The following is a 17,782-nucleotide window of genomic DNA, read 5'->3' as shown; positions in this document are numbered from 1 at the left end:
CGGGGTTGGGCTTCCTGTAGTAATGGCATTCCCGAGGAACGCTTCTTCCATGTTCCAGAGGATCTGGAGTAGTACCGGGTAAAACACATACGCTTGCATTTCTTTCGAAAACGCACATTAGCCCCACAGCCTGTGTTGGGGGAATTATATTAATTGAGTGGGCACGGCCGTAATGGGGAGGTATATTGAGATCGGGATGAACGGAACGGATGGGAGACGATGAGCTCGGGCGGCCACGAAGCCCTTTCAGTGTGTTTCTGGTGAATGCTGGGTGTTGAAAAGCGAGGCCGCAAGGAAGGCCTCGTCGACGCTGTGGATTTTCTGCAATCTGCCAGTGGAAAGAGTATCAGTAGCACTGATTGCGACGAGGAATGCACCCACGTTCTGTTGAAGCAAATGCGGGGTGTGCGGTGCCTAGCTTGTCAGCATTGCTCTGTGAATCCTGATTAATCTTCATCATGTCGGCGAGAGGTAGGAGGCTCAATGATCGACATCGAACTCGGACAAAAATCCGTCCAAGCCGACAGTAGCCTTCCGCTTCTCGAACATCCAAGAACGGCGTAGGGTCTGTAAGAAAACAGCAACAAATGATACAAAGCGCAGAAAGCGCATTATCCGTTCGTGTGTTATTGAATTCCACACCCGAGTTATCTCTACAAACAGGCAAGTCCCAAGTCGAAACAGCGTACCCTCTAAGTACCCAAACAGAAATCAGGACTCGGCGAGCTGACACCAGAGATTGGACATCTGCGCAGGTGGAACTGGGCTTAGGTACGCCTCACGCGTTGGCCATCATTACATCCGCCATGTCATCCTCTTCTCCTTCCGCATCGATATCGTCTAGCTCACCATCTGCGTCTAGATCGCTGCCGGCTTCATCATCCACGGCACTCTGTCCGCCCTGAATGGCACCGCCCTTTCCCTTGAAGCCAACCACGTCCCGTGGGCTGCCAGTATAACTCCTCGTACGCCTCGTGACAATACCATTCATTGGCTTTACTGCTCCGCCATCACCGCTATCGTCACCGTTGATGCCGTTGATCACGCTCTTCCCAAGTTGACTCCTCGTGCGCCTAAGGTTGATGCCAGCGGTGGTGGAAGCGTTTACCGAAGGAGACACCGCACCATTTCCGTTCTTGTTGGGCGAAAGTTGCATTCTTGGAACGGGTGCGGTGGTGATCGACAGTGGCCTCTGGCGAGAACGGTTGGGTGTACTGGTCCGGCGGCGAGAACCAAAGGGACGACCTGGCCTACGCTTCGCTGACGGCAATCCTGGTACCGGTGGGAAGATTTCGTATCTCGTAGGTGGTATAGCAGTGACTCCAGGCTCGGACTCCCCTGCAGTGGATGTCGAGCCGTTCGCCAAGGGAGTGGAAGGTGCTGGCGATTCCCCATTTCCAAATGGTTTGCCGACCACGGCGGATGAATTCTGTTCATCGGCCGCTTTGACAGCCGATTTACTGTTGTTGAGAGTTTCTTTGGACACGCCATTTTTGCCTTCAGCAAGTTTCAGTTGCCGAGTCTCTTCCTCCATAGCAGGTTTCGCCTCTTCAAGAGGCTCGTCTCGCTGCTGCACCGTATGCATCGCTGGACCGTCCTCGTACTGCCCCAGGCGTCCCTGCACATAGGGTGTCCAGACCAGGCATTCGGGTTTGATCTTTGGGTTGTTGTTCGCGTTGCATTTCTCGATGTACTGTCTGAAGTAGGCGTAGTCCAGACGAAGAGCGTACGTCTTCGTTACAGGATCCCGGACCAATGCGCGCAACCCTTCTAGTGCGGAGACAATGTCATCGGGCGTCATTCCCGTCCTCTCCGATATCGCCGCGATACTGATGGGTCCTTTCTGATGGAGCAGTTCTTCGCATAAGACTAGTCTCCAATATTTGCGATAGCTAACCAAACCCATATCGCTTAGTGGCTTCTCAGGACTCCCCGTCTTCTTCTCTTTGCGGGTAAGAAGGTAGGAAAATTCGATCAGATACTGTCCGTACCCTTTGCGCATGTGGATGGGGAGCACAAGGATGCAGGAAACGTTGTTCATCGAACTCGAACGCTTTTCCTTGGAGAAATAGCCCACGAAGTGACAGCCATAGCTGTCGTTCTCGGTCATGACGTAGAAGAGGAAAGGTTCCACGTCGTAGTAGAGGGTTTTGGAACCGAGGAATAACTTAGCAAGAAGGCAGAGATTCTGGCAATACACCGGATTCTTCCGGCCGTCGACTTCGAAGAACGAGTATTTTCCATCGCGGTATATTTCGTCTCCCGGAGGATGCTTGGCGGGACACTTGAGCTGTTCGAGCTATGAGCCTGATCTTCTTATCACGTGAAAGGATTCACTCTTACCTTATGTCGCCAAGCCACATAATCAGAGGCCATGTACTTGAGACAGAATTCACAAATGTACAGAATCCGGTTCTTGCTGTATTCCTCAGGATATGGTGCAGCATGCCAGGTATCAATCTCCCAACCTCCGAAGTTGATGCACTTGATTTTGCTGGGTACCGATTTCGAAGCTTTTGGCTGTGGCTCCTCGCGAGCCTGTTTCTGCTTCCAGTCCTCTTCTGCCTTGAGACGCGCGTCCTCAAACCGCTTCCTGTCAGCTTGTGTAGGATAAGTTTTCGATGTGTCGGCCTCGGCCTCAGACAGTATGCCACCGTAGGGCTTGTTTTTGCTCTCATCCATTTCCTTCTCCACAAAGCCGTAGAACGGCGCAACGGGATACGTTTGGATGGAAGGATAGTGCGAGAACTCTGGCGACGCTGGCTGCTGCTGAGTAGCCCTCCTGTTTCTGTCACGGCGCTCTCTGTCCCTCTCGCGTCGCGCTTCCAGGCGCGGATCGACTATCTTTTTCTTAGGCTTGGCAGTAACGATCTTCTGCACCTTCTCGTTATTGAGGTGAAAGACGACCACCAAACTGAGCGGCCCAAGCCCCGACTCCTCCTCGATCCAGACCAATGGCCGTTTATCAGTCCGCTTGGGCTGCGTTTGGCGTGAGCGTGTCGAACGAAGGCGCAGGGACCCGTGTTCTGAAGCGGAAGGGTGGATGCCTTCACCGTCAGTGTCATTATCAGTGCCCGTGGCATTCCTAAGCGAGGCAGCGCCTGCCTCCGACCTGGAAAATTCAGATGATCGCCGCTTCTTCCTGGTCTGCCTCACTGAATGTTCCTCGTCATCCAGCGAAGACTTCCGTTTCCGTAAAGAACGCGACCCGTCTAGAGGGTCGTCAGGGAGAATTAGATGGTTGAACATAGAGTGACTGGCAGGACCTGCGCCACGCTGAGAGGGCAGCAGATCTCGAGCCAGTTTAGGGACCGTTGATACTCTACTTCCCGATGGGGATACTTCAGAGTCCTGGGCTCCACTGAGCTTGGCGTTCTGTAGGCACGCCAGGCACCGCCAGTCTTGAGCATCTTGAAAAGGGTCAGCAAGAACTTCGGACTGAGATGGGAGTTTCTAAATCCCAGGGGGAGTAGATGCGTTCAAATAAGGTTGAAACCCGGCGTACCTTCGTCGGAGCTAAGCGTATTAGCGTTTCGGGCGCATTGCCGATGAGCTACGGAACATAACCATGTCAGCGATCCGAAAATATGCAAGCCCAAAACACGACAAATACTGTTCCACGCACCATGATCTCCGCAGTCTCTGCAGGTAAGATACTCTTCGAATTCCTCGCTCGGATCATTTTCTTCGTCATTGCCGCAAAACCTGTCACTGTATCAATCTCACTTCTCAGGAAAACATCCACCGACGCTACTTACGTGCAATCATTCGAGCTTTCATGCTCTTCTCCGGAATCCTCGCCATCTTCGCTCTCGCCCTGCCAGTCATTCTCCGCCTCAGACGACTCGGAACTGCCATCTACCGATTCTCCGGCCTCACTGGTCTTGGCATCTGAAGCAGTGTCCACTGCGCTTAGATCGTCGACATCGTTCTCCTCGTCTTCCTCGGACAGTGCGTCTGTTCCTTCTGGCACCTTTACAGCGCCAACATGATCCTCCTCATCATCAATTTCTTCGCCCTCAGCGTCCAGATCTGAGTCTTCCGCGTCGTTCGGTCCCTCGTCCCGGTTGCTCGCCTGACCTACTTGATCATACGTCATATCGTCTTCTTCGTACTCCCCATCTATGTCGTTCTCATCCTCACTGGCGTTGGTAGGAGCTTGACCCATGAACCGGACAGGCTCCGGCATCCCGAAGGAGACGGCACTCGCCAGCTTGTACACCAGAGAAGCCAGCGTAACTTCTTTAGTGAGTATACAGTGTCTATTGTATTAGCCGTGCAAACGACGGGTACCGCGACGGTGTAGTCATGAAGTAGGGTGAGTAGAGCCCGAGCTTGTGCTTAAAGCGCGTCCGTAAAGCTCGCAGAGCGTGGAGGGTCCTAAGAGAACCGTGTTTCAGCTTATATCGGACCCTCTAGAATGCGTTAGAGGTTTGGGTTTGATGCGGGCGGTCCTAGGTCGCGTTGTCCCAACACGGCGAGCGGATGGGTGCTGGAGGCGGGCGCAAGGTGGACTTCTTCGTAGCTACGGCGGAAAGGAGGCGTATTCGCGACTTGGCGGACGGAGAGAGAGTGGGCGACACTTAGAAATGTGGTCTTATTGTGTTTAGAGCGCGTGGTGGATGAGTTTTGGCTCTCTCGACAGGTGCCCCCCTAGCATGAGTGAAGGTGAGGGTGGGCGCCAAGCCCGTGGCTTCTCTCCACGGAACTAGCTTCACGCTCATCCCTCAACCGCACTGCAACAGCTCCCACCATTTCATCCACCACGCACCGCCTTGGGCGACTCTCGCAACCATGGGTGTGCCTTTCGAAGCCTTGATCCCTTATGGGATTATGCTTGGTGTACGCAGAGCCCCCAATTGTGTGCACCGACGCCGCTAACATCGGACCCAGATGTTCGCATTCAGCGCTGCCTCTGTCAGCAAACTTAGGGAAATCCAAAACGGAGGAAAGAGGGCGAGACGCGGTATCGACGCTTGGGATCAAGTGAGTGGCCTGTCGTTTGCGCAGGGGAGCTCCAGCTAACCGTCTTGCAGCAAAGTAGGAACTCCCACGATGACCTCATGCCTATATACTAAACATAGGCTCAGTGTTGGAACGCGATAGGAGATTGACGGGCTTTGTACGAGGACAGACAGATAGGCCGGAGGCGCCGCCAGGGTTCGAAGTCAACAACCCATGGAGGGTAAGGAATCCCCAGAGGATGGTGCAAAAGCGTCACCAACTGACAGGTTTATAGGTCGAGAAGAGGTTCTACTAGATGGAGTCGCCAACCAATATGAATTTCATCTTTCAGATCACCATATTCGTCCCAAAATGGTCACCCTCTTGTCTGAGGTGTTTGCATGACGATATCCAATATGTATATACGAAACATGAACAGAGCGCTCAATGCTGCCTCGCTTCCACACCTCAGCTCAACCGCGACGGTAGCCCCTTAATATGCTCTCTCTCTACTGGTGAGAAGACGATTCCGAAATGCTCCTCAAGATGCTTCAGCCGGTCCTCTTCGGTCTCGAATATGATCTCCTTTGTTTTCTTCCCATTGATTCTCCACTTGATATCGCCATTATTCATTATGAGCTGGCCAATGATATTGCCCTCATCATCCAATACCTTCCTCTCTGCCACTATCACCCTCGTGAAGAAACTTCGTTGGCTGGTACTGGTAAAGTAGTTCATGACGGCATAATCGCAAGGCAGGAACTCGAGCTCGGTGAAGCAGTACATCATCTGGAAGTCGCTTTCATCATTTATACGAACTTCGTACACCCAGAGTCTCTGGTCTGGGTCACTGTTGCCGGGAATGTTGCGCCACTGGAGGCGTGCAGATGCCGGGTTGATGTGCGGTTGCACAAGCCCATCCTTGTTGAGCTTCATTGGGACGACGGGGCCATTTCCACCAAAGCCGACATCAACATGATATCTGTCACGACCAATCGTCACAATGTTCGCCATATGGCTCCTGAGACGGTACTTGTCAGCGCAGCGATTGGGTGAGGGGTACGTCGCAGGGTGATTATCATAACTTGGACGGCGGGAATGGCCGAGACGCGCTTACCATCCAATCCAGTTGCCAGTATCATAAACACGGGCCCCAACGCTGAAGATTGTGAATCCCAAGGTATGCAAAACGGTGCCAAAGAGCGTATTGTTCTCCATGCAGTAACCGCCTCGTCCATTATTGTCACCGACAATCTTCTTGAAGAGATCCTCGGGATGGATAGATATCTGACGATGGAACGAATAGTGCAACGTGAGGTTTTCGAACGGCACATAAGCAAGCTGATATCTCTGAAGGAGGGAGAGGTACTCCAATGCCTCCTCATTGGTCAGTCCTGCAATGTCATATTTTCGGTGCTGTTCTGGTAGCTTTATGCGGTTGAAATACGCCTCAATCTGCTCCCTGGTGTATGTTGCTCTTTGAGGGCTGGATGACATTTTCCCTTGCAGTGAATCTGTTTGCTGACTCTGCTGACTCTGTGTCTTTGTCCCAAGAGGAGGGGTCAAAGATGACCATGCATAATTGATGCTGACAGTTCCTGGCACGTGACTAGTTTAGTAAGTGCCCAGGGTTAATTCGCGCTTCCCCTAATGTGGCTACGCGCGCTCTTCCCCGACAGCCCGCCCCTGACGGTTTCGTGGAACTGGGACATGGTCGAAACGTTGGTCGCCGCCAAAAGAAACGAAACTTTCACTGCATCGCGCCCTATTCGGTTTCCCATCGTTCTCCTTTTCCTTCAATACGACGCCATGTCTTCCAGCCGGTAGACTCGGGGGCTTGCTTCTCGCTCTGTCCCCGAACGCGCGTCCGTACCTGTTCTCTCACTGCGCCTCGCTTTTCAGCTCCGTTACACTCATTCCCGACACTCCTTTTCCAAGATGGCGGCCAACGGCCTGCGAACCCAATATCCCTACGCCGACGCTCGAAGTCCACGAGCATTGTACGATTATCCATCGCCCACGTCGAATTATCCTTCTGGCATAGGCGGCGCATCCCCCGGGTTGTACCCCATGGTTTACCAGAACACCCCACGCTTCGGCGGCAGCGTGTTTATACCTCCTCCGGATGTCTTCATAGAGCGAGGGGCGGACTCCGGTGAAGACAAAGGCTCAGAAATGGCGCGCGAAGGCCGCATACGGCGTATGGAAGCCTTGAGTGACCCAGTCGCGGCGCATCTGCTGGTCGAGACGGCTATAGGGGATAGCCAGCACTTTGAGGTCCTTTCTATTGAGGAGGTGGAGGCGCTGAAGCAGGAGCAAAGGGCACTCGATGCTCGCCTTGGCCCACTGAAAAAGAAGCTAGAGTCGGAAACGAAGATTCGAGATGCAGCACGCTCGCTCAATCGTCTCAGCTCGAAGAGGGATATGGGGCATAAGAGGGGTCTGAGCAGTCGGGGCAGCAATGCGGTTCAGGGCCCCTCGAAAGGGTCAGAGGAGGAGGAGCTGGCCATCAGCAATCAAAAGGTGGACGAACTCACAAAGGAATTGCTCGAACTGGAAATGCGCATGCGCACGATTGATACGCAGCTTCTGATGCACACCGCGGCTATTCTGCAAATGACACACAATGGACCTACAAGGAAGAAACGTAGTCTACAAGGAGCACAGGCCGGAGTGCAAAGGCCAGATAGCCCCGTCAGCCTTGATACATACGATACCAGCTCGAAAGGACGGTCAAGGAGGGATGATGAGTTTGACGAGAGGAGCTTTTACAGGACACCGGAGAATCTCGATAGTCTGATGGACGCGTTACTGAATGGCACGCACAACCATCAGGACTCTGTAGTTGCAGAGTTCGACAGTGGATTCCTGGATGCTACGACAAAGCGTATCGAAGAACTTAATGCTCGCGCTCGGCATCTGCTTGTACAAGCGAACCCCCAGCGGAACAGGACATATTCGATGCCACCTCCACTGCCCGGCGGTACCCAGGATCCCTCCGTAGTCGATCAGCAACTTGACTTCCTGGATAAGAGTCTTCGCGATATGAGCGTTGAACTGGAACATTCGAAGGATTCTTCAAAGCAATCCTTGCAGGCTGTTGAAGGCCGACTTGATGGAGTCAATAACCAGCTCTTCGCCATGCTCAGCCGAACGGACGACAAATCGCTTCCCCCTCCACCAGCCACTGATGATGGCGTGCAGGAACAAGTCAATTATCTGGAGGATTCGCTCTACCAACTTGAGCAAATCCACTCTTCCATGTCTGAACAAGTGAGAGAACTTCAATCCCAGGCCCAATCTATGACCGAGCAGATGGACCAGCTGCGTTCTCAAACATCCAACAGATCAAACAATGAAAGCAGCCAGTACGAGACTACGCTCATGGGGCTCTGGTCTATCATGCAGGCAGGCGATGAGGACGCGCGACAAAGAAAGCGACAGCGGCGGGAGATGTTAGCAGCGGATCCAGATGCCGACGAAGAATTGTCACCTGACGAAGACTACGATCCCAACGAGCAGTTCTCCCTGACTGCATTTTCTGCGAAGGTCCAATCGTTATATAGCAAGGCAACTTCACTCAAGGAGAAACAACGCATCCTTGTGCGTCAAATCAAGCAGCAGCGCGAGCTCAACAGTCGCTCAGATGCACAAAAAGAAGAACAGTTCGAGCAGCTCAGGGAGCAGATACTCAGCGCGAGGTCGGAGAAGGTGTCCATGGAGAAAGAGCTGGAACGGGCCATTGATCAGTTGAGACAATTCGATCAAGAGAAGATTGAGGCAGAGTCCCAGGCTTTGAAAGAAGCGCACGAGCGGATCCATACCTTGGAAACCCAATTACGTGAAGCTCAGGATGACTCCCACGTCGAGGCTGCCACCATCCGCGCTGAGCTAGCAGAAGCGTCGGCGAAAATGGATGAGGTCGCAGCGGCACTACGTACGGCGACGCAGGAGAAAGAAGAGGCTCAAGCTCGTGCTGTGGAAGCCAATAACCTGCTCCAGAGTAAGGAGACTGAGCTGCAGAACCTGAGCCAACTCATGGATGCCAAGGAAGATGAACTACGCAACCTGGGCGGTCGTCTTGAAGCTCAGGCGAACGAGCTTCAAGAGATGAGCAACCGTGTCCAGGCTCAGGAGAGCGAACTACGCGAATTGAACAACCTTCTCCAGTCCAAGGATAGCGAAATCCGCGACATGGAAAGTGAATTGGTGCGTCTCACCACGGAGGTGACGCTCGCGAAAGCGGAGCTTGACGGTGCTTACGGCACACGCGCCGAAAGAGCGGCGGAAAGCGGTGCGCCCATCAGGAAAGAACTGGAAGAGCTCTCAGCAAGAAACGCCGCTCTGCTCACGGAAATCGAAATGCTCAAGAGTGCCCAAGACGCAGCATCGCGCAGCGAGGCGGAAGCGCGAGAGTCGGAGAGAGCGCTCAAGCAGGAGCTGACAGGCATGGCTGCAGACTACGAAGCGCTCACGCGTGACCTGATCCAGAACGAGAAGGATCGCGATGTCCTTGAGGCTTCGATTGATCGGTTGCGAGATGAGAAGGAAGCTCTGGAGTTGGAGCTTTCGGATGAGAGGGTCAAGTGGCTCGGCATTCGGAGCCCGGGTGCGCCCAACGGCACACCAGGAGCTGCTGAGGCAACGTCCATTCGTATGCTTAGGGAGGATTTCAGGAAGATGATGAGGGATCGGACCGCAGAGGGTCTGAGAGCATTACGAGTAAGTCCTCCTTGTGCTGGTGATCGAGGCGGAAGGCTGACATAATCCTAGGCTGAGCAAGAAGAACGACGCAAACTGGAAGCACTGGTGCGCACGCTTCGCCGAGAAGCAGCGCCGCAAAAGTCGGGCCTTAGCAAGCAAATGACGGCATGAGATGTCGGGATAGACAAAAGGGATCGACTCATGATATACGCATCGCACGTGGTTGATTGATATATAGACATGTAGCGGAGGATGTGCTTGGCATTTAGCGGAGTATTGTGGTTCTTGTCCTCATTTCCATCTTGTTGTATCATCAGGAAAGCACATGTTGGATCATCGGTTTCTCGAGGGTTTGTCCTCGATAGGCGCAGTACATAATGTTGATATAGAAGGGCCTATAAGACGGGCCTATAGTGCGGTGTAGTATTATCGGCGGAATCCACATGCTAGTACAATGATCATCCGGACGGCACAGTTATACTGTGTTCAGACGCCGTCCTGTTCCCGTCAAATGCCCTTTTTGTACGGAGCAATTTCGTTATAAGCGGAGATGAGGTTGGGGGGTATCCACCTCACCGTGCGGAACAACGTCCAAACGCCAAGGTCCGCCACCGTTCAGCGTTGCAATCCGTCGGTTCCGCCCCAGCATTGTGGCACGGATATTACCATCTGTGACGGGTTTAGAACTGTATACGGAGTATTTATTATGTATATCCACTGCTGACTGACTTGATTCATATGAAGGCGGCACAGCACCTGCTCCTCACCCATCCAATCTCTACTTGCAGTCTCACCGTTGGCTCTGATCCACCCGATGGGAGACACCCAGCCGCTTTCCCCGGCGTGAAGAATATATTATTGAAGGAGGACGGCAACACAACTCAATAGTGAATGGCGGAGCGGGGCATCATGGGCGTCTGAAACGGCCTTGTCTAACGGGGCGCTGATTGGCTGTGGAGTGGTGTTACGAGCGTTTCGAAACGACACTGTTCCTGATTTGGAGAAGACCTGCGGGCCCTGTAGGCGGCCGCGCGGCTGGGCAAGCCTGGGCATCAAACATGTGGCTCAGCGTCATCCACACGTCCTCCAGCGTCTCGGCCTTTCACCTGCCTCCTTAAACCGTCACTTGCTCAGCGGACAGGGGCTGGCAATCGGGGAGCAGGGGGCAGCAAACAAATATATCGGTGCGATTGTCCGTCATCACAATGACCACTCTTTCAACCTCTTCTCTCCTTCTTTTCCCTCTCCCTCTTGCGGCTTCAGTGAAGCATCCACGTTCTTTTCTTCTCTTTATCCTCGTTTCCTAGCTACCGACTCCTGTACTCTCCGCCTTTGGAGAGCACCGTCTCGCACTCATGCGCTTCTTTTCTTTCCTGGGAGCTGCGCTCTTGCCTTTTGCTGCCCATGTGGCCGGCGTTAAGCTCGACCCAGACAGTGAAGGTTTGTGAGGTCATTCTTTTGATCATGTCAGAATCTCACGCACTCTTCGGTTAGCATCGATCAAAGCCGCCACCGCTCAATATGCCCGAGGCCTCCTATCATTCTACAAGGGGGATGCTGAGGGCCTTCCCAAAGAGGAAATCGGTGTATTTCCCAAACCGCCTTATTATTGGTGGGTATCTGGGGCAGCATGGGGGGGAATGATCGAATACACGAAGTTTACTGGTGATACTTCGTATGTCAAGACGCTTACACGTGCCCTGGTTGCGAATTATGGTCCCAATAACGATATTCTCTTGCCGTGGAAAAAGGACCAGGAGGTAGAGGACATGTCGTCTTCGTCAAATGAACATCCGGTCTAACGACGTCACAGGGCAACGACGATCAAGCGTTCTGGGCGCTTGCACTCATGTCGGCACTCGAGTACGACTTCCCAGACCCTGACGAGAAGCCGCCTGCATCCTACCTCGAAGTCGTTGAGAACTGCTTCAACAACATTGTTCCCCGCTGGGACCTCACCTCCTGCAATGGAGGCTTCAAATGGCAAATCTATCCAGAAAATGCATACGGATGGAACTACAAGAATTCCATCTCCAACGGCGCTGTCTTCGCCCTGGCTGCCCGCCTCGCCCGGTACACTGGCAACCAAACTTACGCCGATTGGGCGGTCAAGATATGGGACTGGTCAAAGGCCATCGGCTTGGTCACCGACAAGTACGAGGTCTTGGACGGCACCAGCGACAAGGAAAACTGCACCGATCATGATAACACGCAGTGGACGTACAACATCGGCATGTACATGCACGGCGCCGCAGTCATGTACAACTACACCAACGGAGACCAGGCCTGGAAGAGGCATGTCGCTGGATTCATCGACCACTCTTCGTTCTTCTTCAAACCGCACGATAACGCCCCGGATATCATGTACGAAATTGCATGCGAGACTGGGCAGACCGGCCGCGCTTCGTGCAACGTTGATCAGCAGTCATTCAAGGCGTACTTTGCCCGATTCCTCGCCAAGACAGCTATCATGGCTCCCTTTACGAGAGATCAGGTGACGAAGTGGCTTCGAGCTTCTGCGATCGGTGCGGCTAAGTCTTGCTCCGGAGGTGCCGATGGAGCTACTTGTGGGAGTAGGTGGTACACTGGCTCCTGGGACGGTGCTACGGGCGTAGGACAGCAGTTGTCTGCGTTGGAAGTTACGCAGGCGCTGTTGACCTTGAGAAAACACGTTGTACCTCGTGTGCAATCGGGCCCTGAGCCTGCTCCTCCGTTGAGGAGCTCGACGGGAGGAGCAGTCCCGACAGCTACTGGGACGGCGGTAAAGAAGCCAAAGCCATCAGAAACACCAAAGCCGTCAGGAACTTCAAAGCCATCAAAGGCGCCAAAGCCTTCAGAGACGCCGCAGCCATCTGAGACATCCAAGGCTACAGGCTCGCCAGCGACTAGCGGCGCTCCGGCGGCTCCCGAATTCCAAGATTCGGCGGAGACTCCATCCCCTCCCTCCCCATCTGGAAGTGGGAAATGCAACTGCAGCCCAAAGAGCACCACGACTGTTTACGTACAACCCCCTTCGCTCACCACCGCGCAACCGGCACCCCCAGGGGATATCGCCACGACACCTCTCGGCTCTCAGGCCCCACCGAGCAGCTCACCTTCCACCACCCCGAGTGTGCCGGAGAATGTTTTCGACGGAGCCGCAGTGACTGTCAGGCGGCCGGGCGTTGCGATGGTAGCTGGTCTGTTGGGCGCTCTTCTGTATGTTCTTTTGTAAACTGCATTCGAGGTGCATATTTTGCTTTTCGGGTACTCTATCATTCTTCCATGCATCTGCATAGACAGACTTGCATTTTTGTAGATATGTTTTTTTCTTGTACAACAATACTTACCATCGCGGTCTTGAAAGCGATGCGGATCATACCTTTTAGAACGCTCATCTTAAACACTTTGAAATATCTATTGCACATGTAGATATGTTGAAGGCCTAGTCGTTTGCCAAGCGATGACGCCATACCGCATTCGGCCACGCTGTGAATAGCTTCCCCCTGCCCGCTCCGACAATACCCCACCATCCCGATCGACAATTCGATACCGTCCGACTCCCATCCATCCGTTCGGTCCATCCGCATCTCTAGTCCGCGCGAGGACCGCTCCGATTTCCGCTACACCCCTCACTCAGGGCTAGATTTCTCAAACGTCACAGCCGAGCACGCACACAAACGATCCAGCGTCTCGTCCCTCCAGATCTGACGCGATACCCACACGTATCATGGCCTAGCTCTCCACTTATCTATACTGTATCCACCACCCCTCAAGTTATACCGCCGAACGCTCGTTCTATGCAATCATTTCGGCGCGTCATTCGCACGCATTCCAGAAGCTTCCAAGATTAAATCGCGGTTGCATCCTCTTTCCAGCTCCATTCACTACCATTCCTCTCTATCAATTCCCTCCACGTCTCCAACCTCGACGACCCCTAGCTCCGGAAGCTTTGACCTTTACCCACCACCGCCGCCGCCGCAGCCATGCCGAAGAACGACAAGGGGTTGATGAACAAATATGTCTACGACGCGTTTCTGTGGACCTTCTCCATACTCGTGGAGCTCTTCTTCCGAGAAGTGCATCCGAGGAGTTCGTGGAAGATTCCCAAGGAGGGGCCGGTGCTGTTTGTGTGCGCTCCGCACGCGAATCAGGTATGTTCTTTCAATTGCCTTACGAAAAATCGTACACTGCAACTGTGTCGGCGAATGATGCTGATCTTCCGCGTACAGTTCGTCGACCCCCTCATCCTCATGCGCTGCGTGAAACAGGAATCCGATCGCCGCATCCACTTCCTCATCGCCGAAAAATCAATGAAGCGCAGATTCATAGGCACAATGGCAGGACTCACCGGCGCCGTATCCGTGGGACGAGCAATGGACTCCATGAAGCCAGCGGTTGGCAAAATATACCTGCCCGACCCGGTCAATGATCCGTGTCTCGTGCGGGGCGTGGGCACGAATTTCGAGGAACCGCCGTTCCAGGTTGGAGGCACGCTGTATCTGCCCAAGGTCAACGGTGTGTCTGCCAATGCGGAGATTGGAGAGATTAATGGGCCGGAGGAGCTGAGGTTGAAGAGGCCGTTTCGAGGAGGAGTAGCGATGCAGCAGACGACGGGAAGGGATGATATGACCAAAGACGGGAAGTTTATCAATGGTGCGGAAGGGAAGACGGGTCCTGCGCCTGATTTTCAGGGAACGGATTTCTTGGTGGCGCCGAAGCTTAATCAAAAGGAGGTCTATGATAAGGTGCATGCTGTGCTTCATGCCGGTGGGAGTGTGGGCATTTTTCCTGAGGGAGGTAGCCATGATCGGACTGACCTCTTACCATTGAAAGGTTGGCATGGTCTCTTGTCAACATGCAAGGTGCATCGCTAATAATCCGCAGCTGGCGTCGCCATCATGGCACTGGGCACCGTCGCCGAAAAACGCGACTGCAACCTCAAGATCGTCCCTGTAGGGATGAATTATTTCCACGCCCATAAGTTCCGATCACGAGCTGTCATTGAGTTCGGCAATGCCATTGATATTCCAATGGATCTGGTTGACAGATATGTCGCCGGAGAGAGGCGAGAGGCCATTGGCACCATGTTGGAGATCGTTCGGGATGCTCTCCTCTCTGTTACTGTTACCGCGCCAGATTACGAGACACTCATGGTATGTTAGCGAACCCAGATTGCATCAACAGACGACTGACTTTTGAACAGCTCATTCAGGCCGTACGGCGCCTCTACAACCCGCAGGGCAAGCGTCTCCCGCTACCATATGTCATCGAGCTCAATCGCCGCTTGATCCAAGGCTACACCCGTTACAAGGACGATCCACGCATTATTGACCTCAAGAAGCAAGTCCTTGAATACAACCGCCGGCTCTTCGCGGTCGGCATTCGAGACCATCAACTTTCCTACGCCAAACGCGACTTCGTCACCATCTTCTTCACCTTCTGGTACAGGCTCATCAAGCTGTGCCTCCTTTCTATCCTGGTTATTCCCGGGCTGCTCCTCTTCTCCCTCGTCTTCATCTTCACAAAATGGATCTCCATCAAGAAGTCTAGAGAAGCGCTCGCGGCGTCCAACGTCAAGATCCATGCGCGCGACGTCATGGCTACCTGGAAACTGCTCGTCGCGCTCGTCGTTGCGCCCCTCTCTTATACGTTCCACGTCACGTGGGTGACTTGGCTGTACTGGTACAACAACTTCTTTGGCTATGTTCCCCCGGGAATACCCCTCAAGGTGCTCATCATCGCGCAAGTCATTATCTACCCCACAATCACGTACGCCGCCCTCCGCTTCGGCGAGGCGGGGATGGACATCGCAAAGTCCCTCTGGCCCTTGCTCAAACTCATGAGCCCCTTTTCAGGCAGCGAGCTCGTCCGGCTGCAGAAGCGAAGAGAAGAGCTCGTGAAGAACGTAAATGACATCATCAACACGCTCGGCCCGGAGATGTTCCCGGACTTTGACTCGAAGCGCATCATCAAGGAGCCATGGACGCATACCCCGCCGCCGGCTTCGCCCACGAGCACCACGCCGGACAAGGGACAACAACAACGCATCCCTGCTGTCCGCGCGAGGAGACCTACATCCCCGTCTGCGGGCCGAGACGGTGCCGCTCTCCCCGTGTCGCCAGGAAGCGATAGCTCGCACGATGCGCATCTCATCTCGCGCAACGAGTCGTTTGGGGATCTCACCAACCAGGATTTCTTCTCGACGCGGCCGTCTACACCTAGGAAGGGGCATAGCAGAAAGGGCACGGGCGAGCATGGCGTGGGTACCGGGTTCCAGCTCAGGGAGTTTGTGAGTCTGGAGGAGGTGAGTCGGGGGATCCGGGCGGCGATGAGGGAGCGGGGGAGGAGGAGGAGCGATATGGATGTTCATGGGCAGCTGAGTGGGTCTGATACCGAGACGGAGAGTGTGGCGAGTAGTGCTGGTGGTGGAGGGGTGGAGATGGGAGGGAGGAGGAAGGCGAAGGTGAATTAGTGAAGGGAAGTGAAGAAGGGGCCGGGGGGCGGGGATATGAGCGGCGAGAGGGCTGGAGTTGTAGGATTTTCTTTCCATTCATTTATATGCCCAGGTGGGGTTTCTGTGATACCAAGTTCCATCTATCAAAATTTTACGGGGGGTATGACGCCCCTTTCTTATCCTGCACTCCACACTTCCTCACCTTTACATCTTTATTGCACGTTGTCGAATGCGCTCCCCTGCGCGTACCATGGTTAAATATCCAGTAAGACGAGAAGCATGTCCCGCCAGCTGGTCTTTCATCATCCCTGACAATCCGAGAATGTGTCGCGTAACACTAACGCGCAGGAAACGTCCATGGTGTTTATTTAGGGTTGGTCCGTGAAACCGTACCGTATAGTTCCTAATATAGTAACTCAGGAGAAACAGTAGACAGATAGTCGGTACCAGGCACGAGGCGCCCCTGAATAGCTGACTAATATCCCCTTATTTCCCCCTTCACTCCGTCTCTCCTATCCTCACTCCACTTCGCAACCCTTCTCTGCCCCTTTTCAGCCTACCAAGCAAGGTAGATAGGCAGTACGCTGTAAGACTTACCAGATGCAGACACGAAGACGCACCTATGCCAACAGCACCAGGACATACACAAGCTAGTCCTCACATAATAGCTCTAACAACGAAGGATGGACGCCCAGGTGCAAATCCATCACATTACACACTAGTCAAGCACATCTTGATCCCGCATCCCAAACGAAGGCGCGGAGATTTCCAAATCCTATCCGGATTCCTTCCCCTCCCAGCCACCGCCGCCGAGGAAGAAAGAAGACGACGACTCATCGCAAGAACCCCGTCACGCCTTACCAGAAACGCCATCCAGAATACTATACAGGACTCAACCACCACAGAAACCCTTCGGCACTAGCGGTTTCAAGCCACATACTGAGTGATTCCTTGCCTGGTTCCAAGTTAGTGGAATCATCCGATCCCCTCCCTCTTTTTTTTTTCTTCCGACCTCGTCCAACCTGAATACTTCCCACACAAGCCCATCGAGGATAGGGGTCGTACGGCGCCAAACCAAAGTCTTCTTTTGGATATCATGCAAACAGCGCCAATCCAGACATGGTCAAAGAATTGATGGGTATTATCTTACAAGGAGCTGTAATCCAGATAGGGCCTGCACCAGGCCGCATGAAGAAAGATTGTCAACGCAGATACGTATGCGTTGTATATCTCTTGCGTGATTCGCCCTATGGATTTCGTGGACGGGAGAAGACGGCGATGCTCCCATCAGAGCGTACAACTGGAGGTGTGACTGCAATCAGGACTCTCCTGACGGGAGTGCCTCTTCCCACGGGTACTGGTACATGATTCATGATTTTCGCAACACTTGTCGAGAGATGTAGATGGTTCGCTGAACCCATACAATTCGAAGATGCAATACGCTCCTCCGAAACGGTGTCCGATGGAGGATCTGCTGCAGAATTGACAAAGGGCTTCTGAGCCGGTATCCCTAAATTCAAAATCTGGTGCTAGACCTGTCGTCCCAACATCAATACTCAACTCCCGTCAAAGAAAATAGTCTAAAAATACATGGCCTTTGTGGGAAACGAAACTCACTGAAAGGTACACGCTCTGTACTCGCTGGCGCTGATGCAGATGCGGATGCGGATGCTGTACCCTCCTCCTCCACCTCTGCCG

General features: G+C 53.6%; 5 protein-coding genes across 5 annotated transcripts; 3 read left to right on the top strand and 2 right to left on the bottom strand.

The window, feature by feature from the left end:
* Positions 1 to 778: 778 nt before the first annotated feature.
* EI97DRAFT_446491 (uncharacterized protein) lies at positions 779 to 4,189 on the bottom strand (the record flags this gene model as incomplete). The annotated part of the gene is made up of 5 exons (XM_033800032.1): positions 779 to 2,290; positions 2,344 to 3,410; positions 3,506 to 3,553; positions 3,626 to 3,705; positions 3,759 to 4,189. The coding sequence occupies 5 exons, from the start codon at positions 4,187 to 4,189 to the stop codon at positions 779 to 781; spliced, it is 3,138 nt and encodes a 1,045-aa protein (XP_033649126.1).
* Positions 4,190 to 4,702: 513 nt separating this feature from the next.
* On the top strand, positions 4,703 to 5,336 carry EI97DRAFT_263362 (uncharacterized protein). The gene is made up of 5 exons (XM_033794236.1): positions 4,703 to 4,842; positions 4,894 to 4,986; positions 5,037 to 5,040; positions 5,091 to 5,185; positions 5,240 to 5,336. Exons 1-5 carry the CDS (start codon positions 4,795 to 4,797, stop codon positions 5,258 to 5,260), a joined length of 261 nt encoding a protein of 86 aa, XP_033649125.1. The 5' UTR covers positions 4,703 to 4,794; the 3' UTR covers positions 5,261 to 5,336.
* On the bottom strand, positions 5,314 to 6,479 carry EI97DRAFT_504874 (arylamine N-acetyltransferase 1). The gene is made up of 2 exons (XM_033802855.1): positions 6,062 to 6,479; positions 5,314 to 5,965 (listed from the first exon to the last, which is right to left on the bottom strand). Exons 1-2 carry the CDS (start codon positions 6,439 to 6,441, stop codon positions 5,413 to 5,415), a joined length of 933 nt encoding a protein of 310 aa, XP_033649124.1. The 5' UTR covers positions 6,442 to 6,479; the 3' UTR covers positions 5,314 to 5,412.
* A 4,662-nt stretch (positions 6,480 to 11,141) lies between these two features.
* EI97DRAFT_437692 (uncharacterized protein) lies at positions 11,142 to 12,896 on the top strand. Its single transcript, XM_033799392.1, has 2 exons — positions 11,142 to 11,408; positions 11,462 to 12,896. Exons 1-2 carry the CDS (start codon positions 11,289 to 11,291, stop codon positions 12,860 to 12,862), a joined length of 1,521 nt encoding a protein of 506 aa, XP_033649123.1. The 5' UTR covers positions 11,142 to 11,288; the 3' UTR covers positions 12,863 to 12,896.
* A 265-nt stretch (positions 12,897 to 13,161) lies between these two features.
* On the top strand, positions 13,162 to 16,175 carry EI97DRAFT_504871 (uncharacterized protein). Its single transcript, XM_033802854.1, has 4 exons — positions 13,162 to 13,781; positions 13,860 to 14,463; positions 14,515 to 14,783; positions 14,834 to 16,175. Exons 1-4 carry the CDS (start codon positions 13,614 to 13,616, stop codon positions 16,100 to 16,102), a joined length of 2,310 nt encoding a protein of 769 aa, XP_033649122.1. The 5' UTR covers positions 13,162 to 13,613; the 3' UTR covers positions 16,103 to 16,175.
* The last annotated feature ends 1,607 nt before the right edge of the window (positions 16,176 to 17,782 follow it).

Source organism: Westerdykella ornata (genome assembly GCF_010094085.1).
Source record: "Westerdykella ornata strain CBS 379.55 unplaced genomic scaffold EI97scaffold_54, whole genome shotgun sequence".
NCBI classification, from domain to species: Eukaryota; Fungi; Ascomycota; class Dothideomycetes; order Pleosporales; family Sporormiaceae; genus Westerdykella; species Westerdykella ornata.
This window is presented reverse-complemented; position numbering and strand designations above follow the sequence as displayed.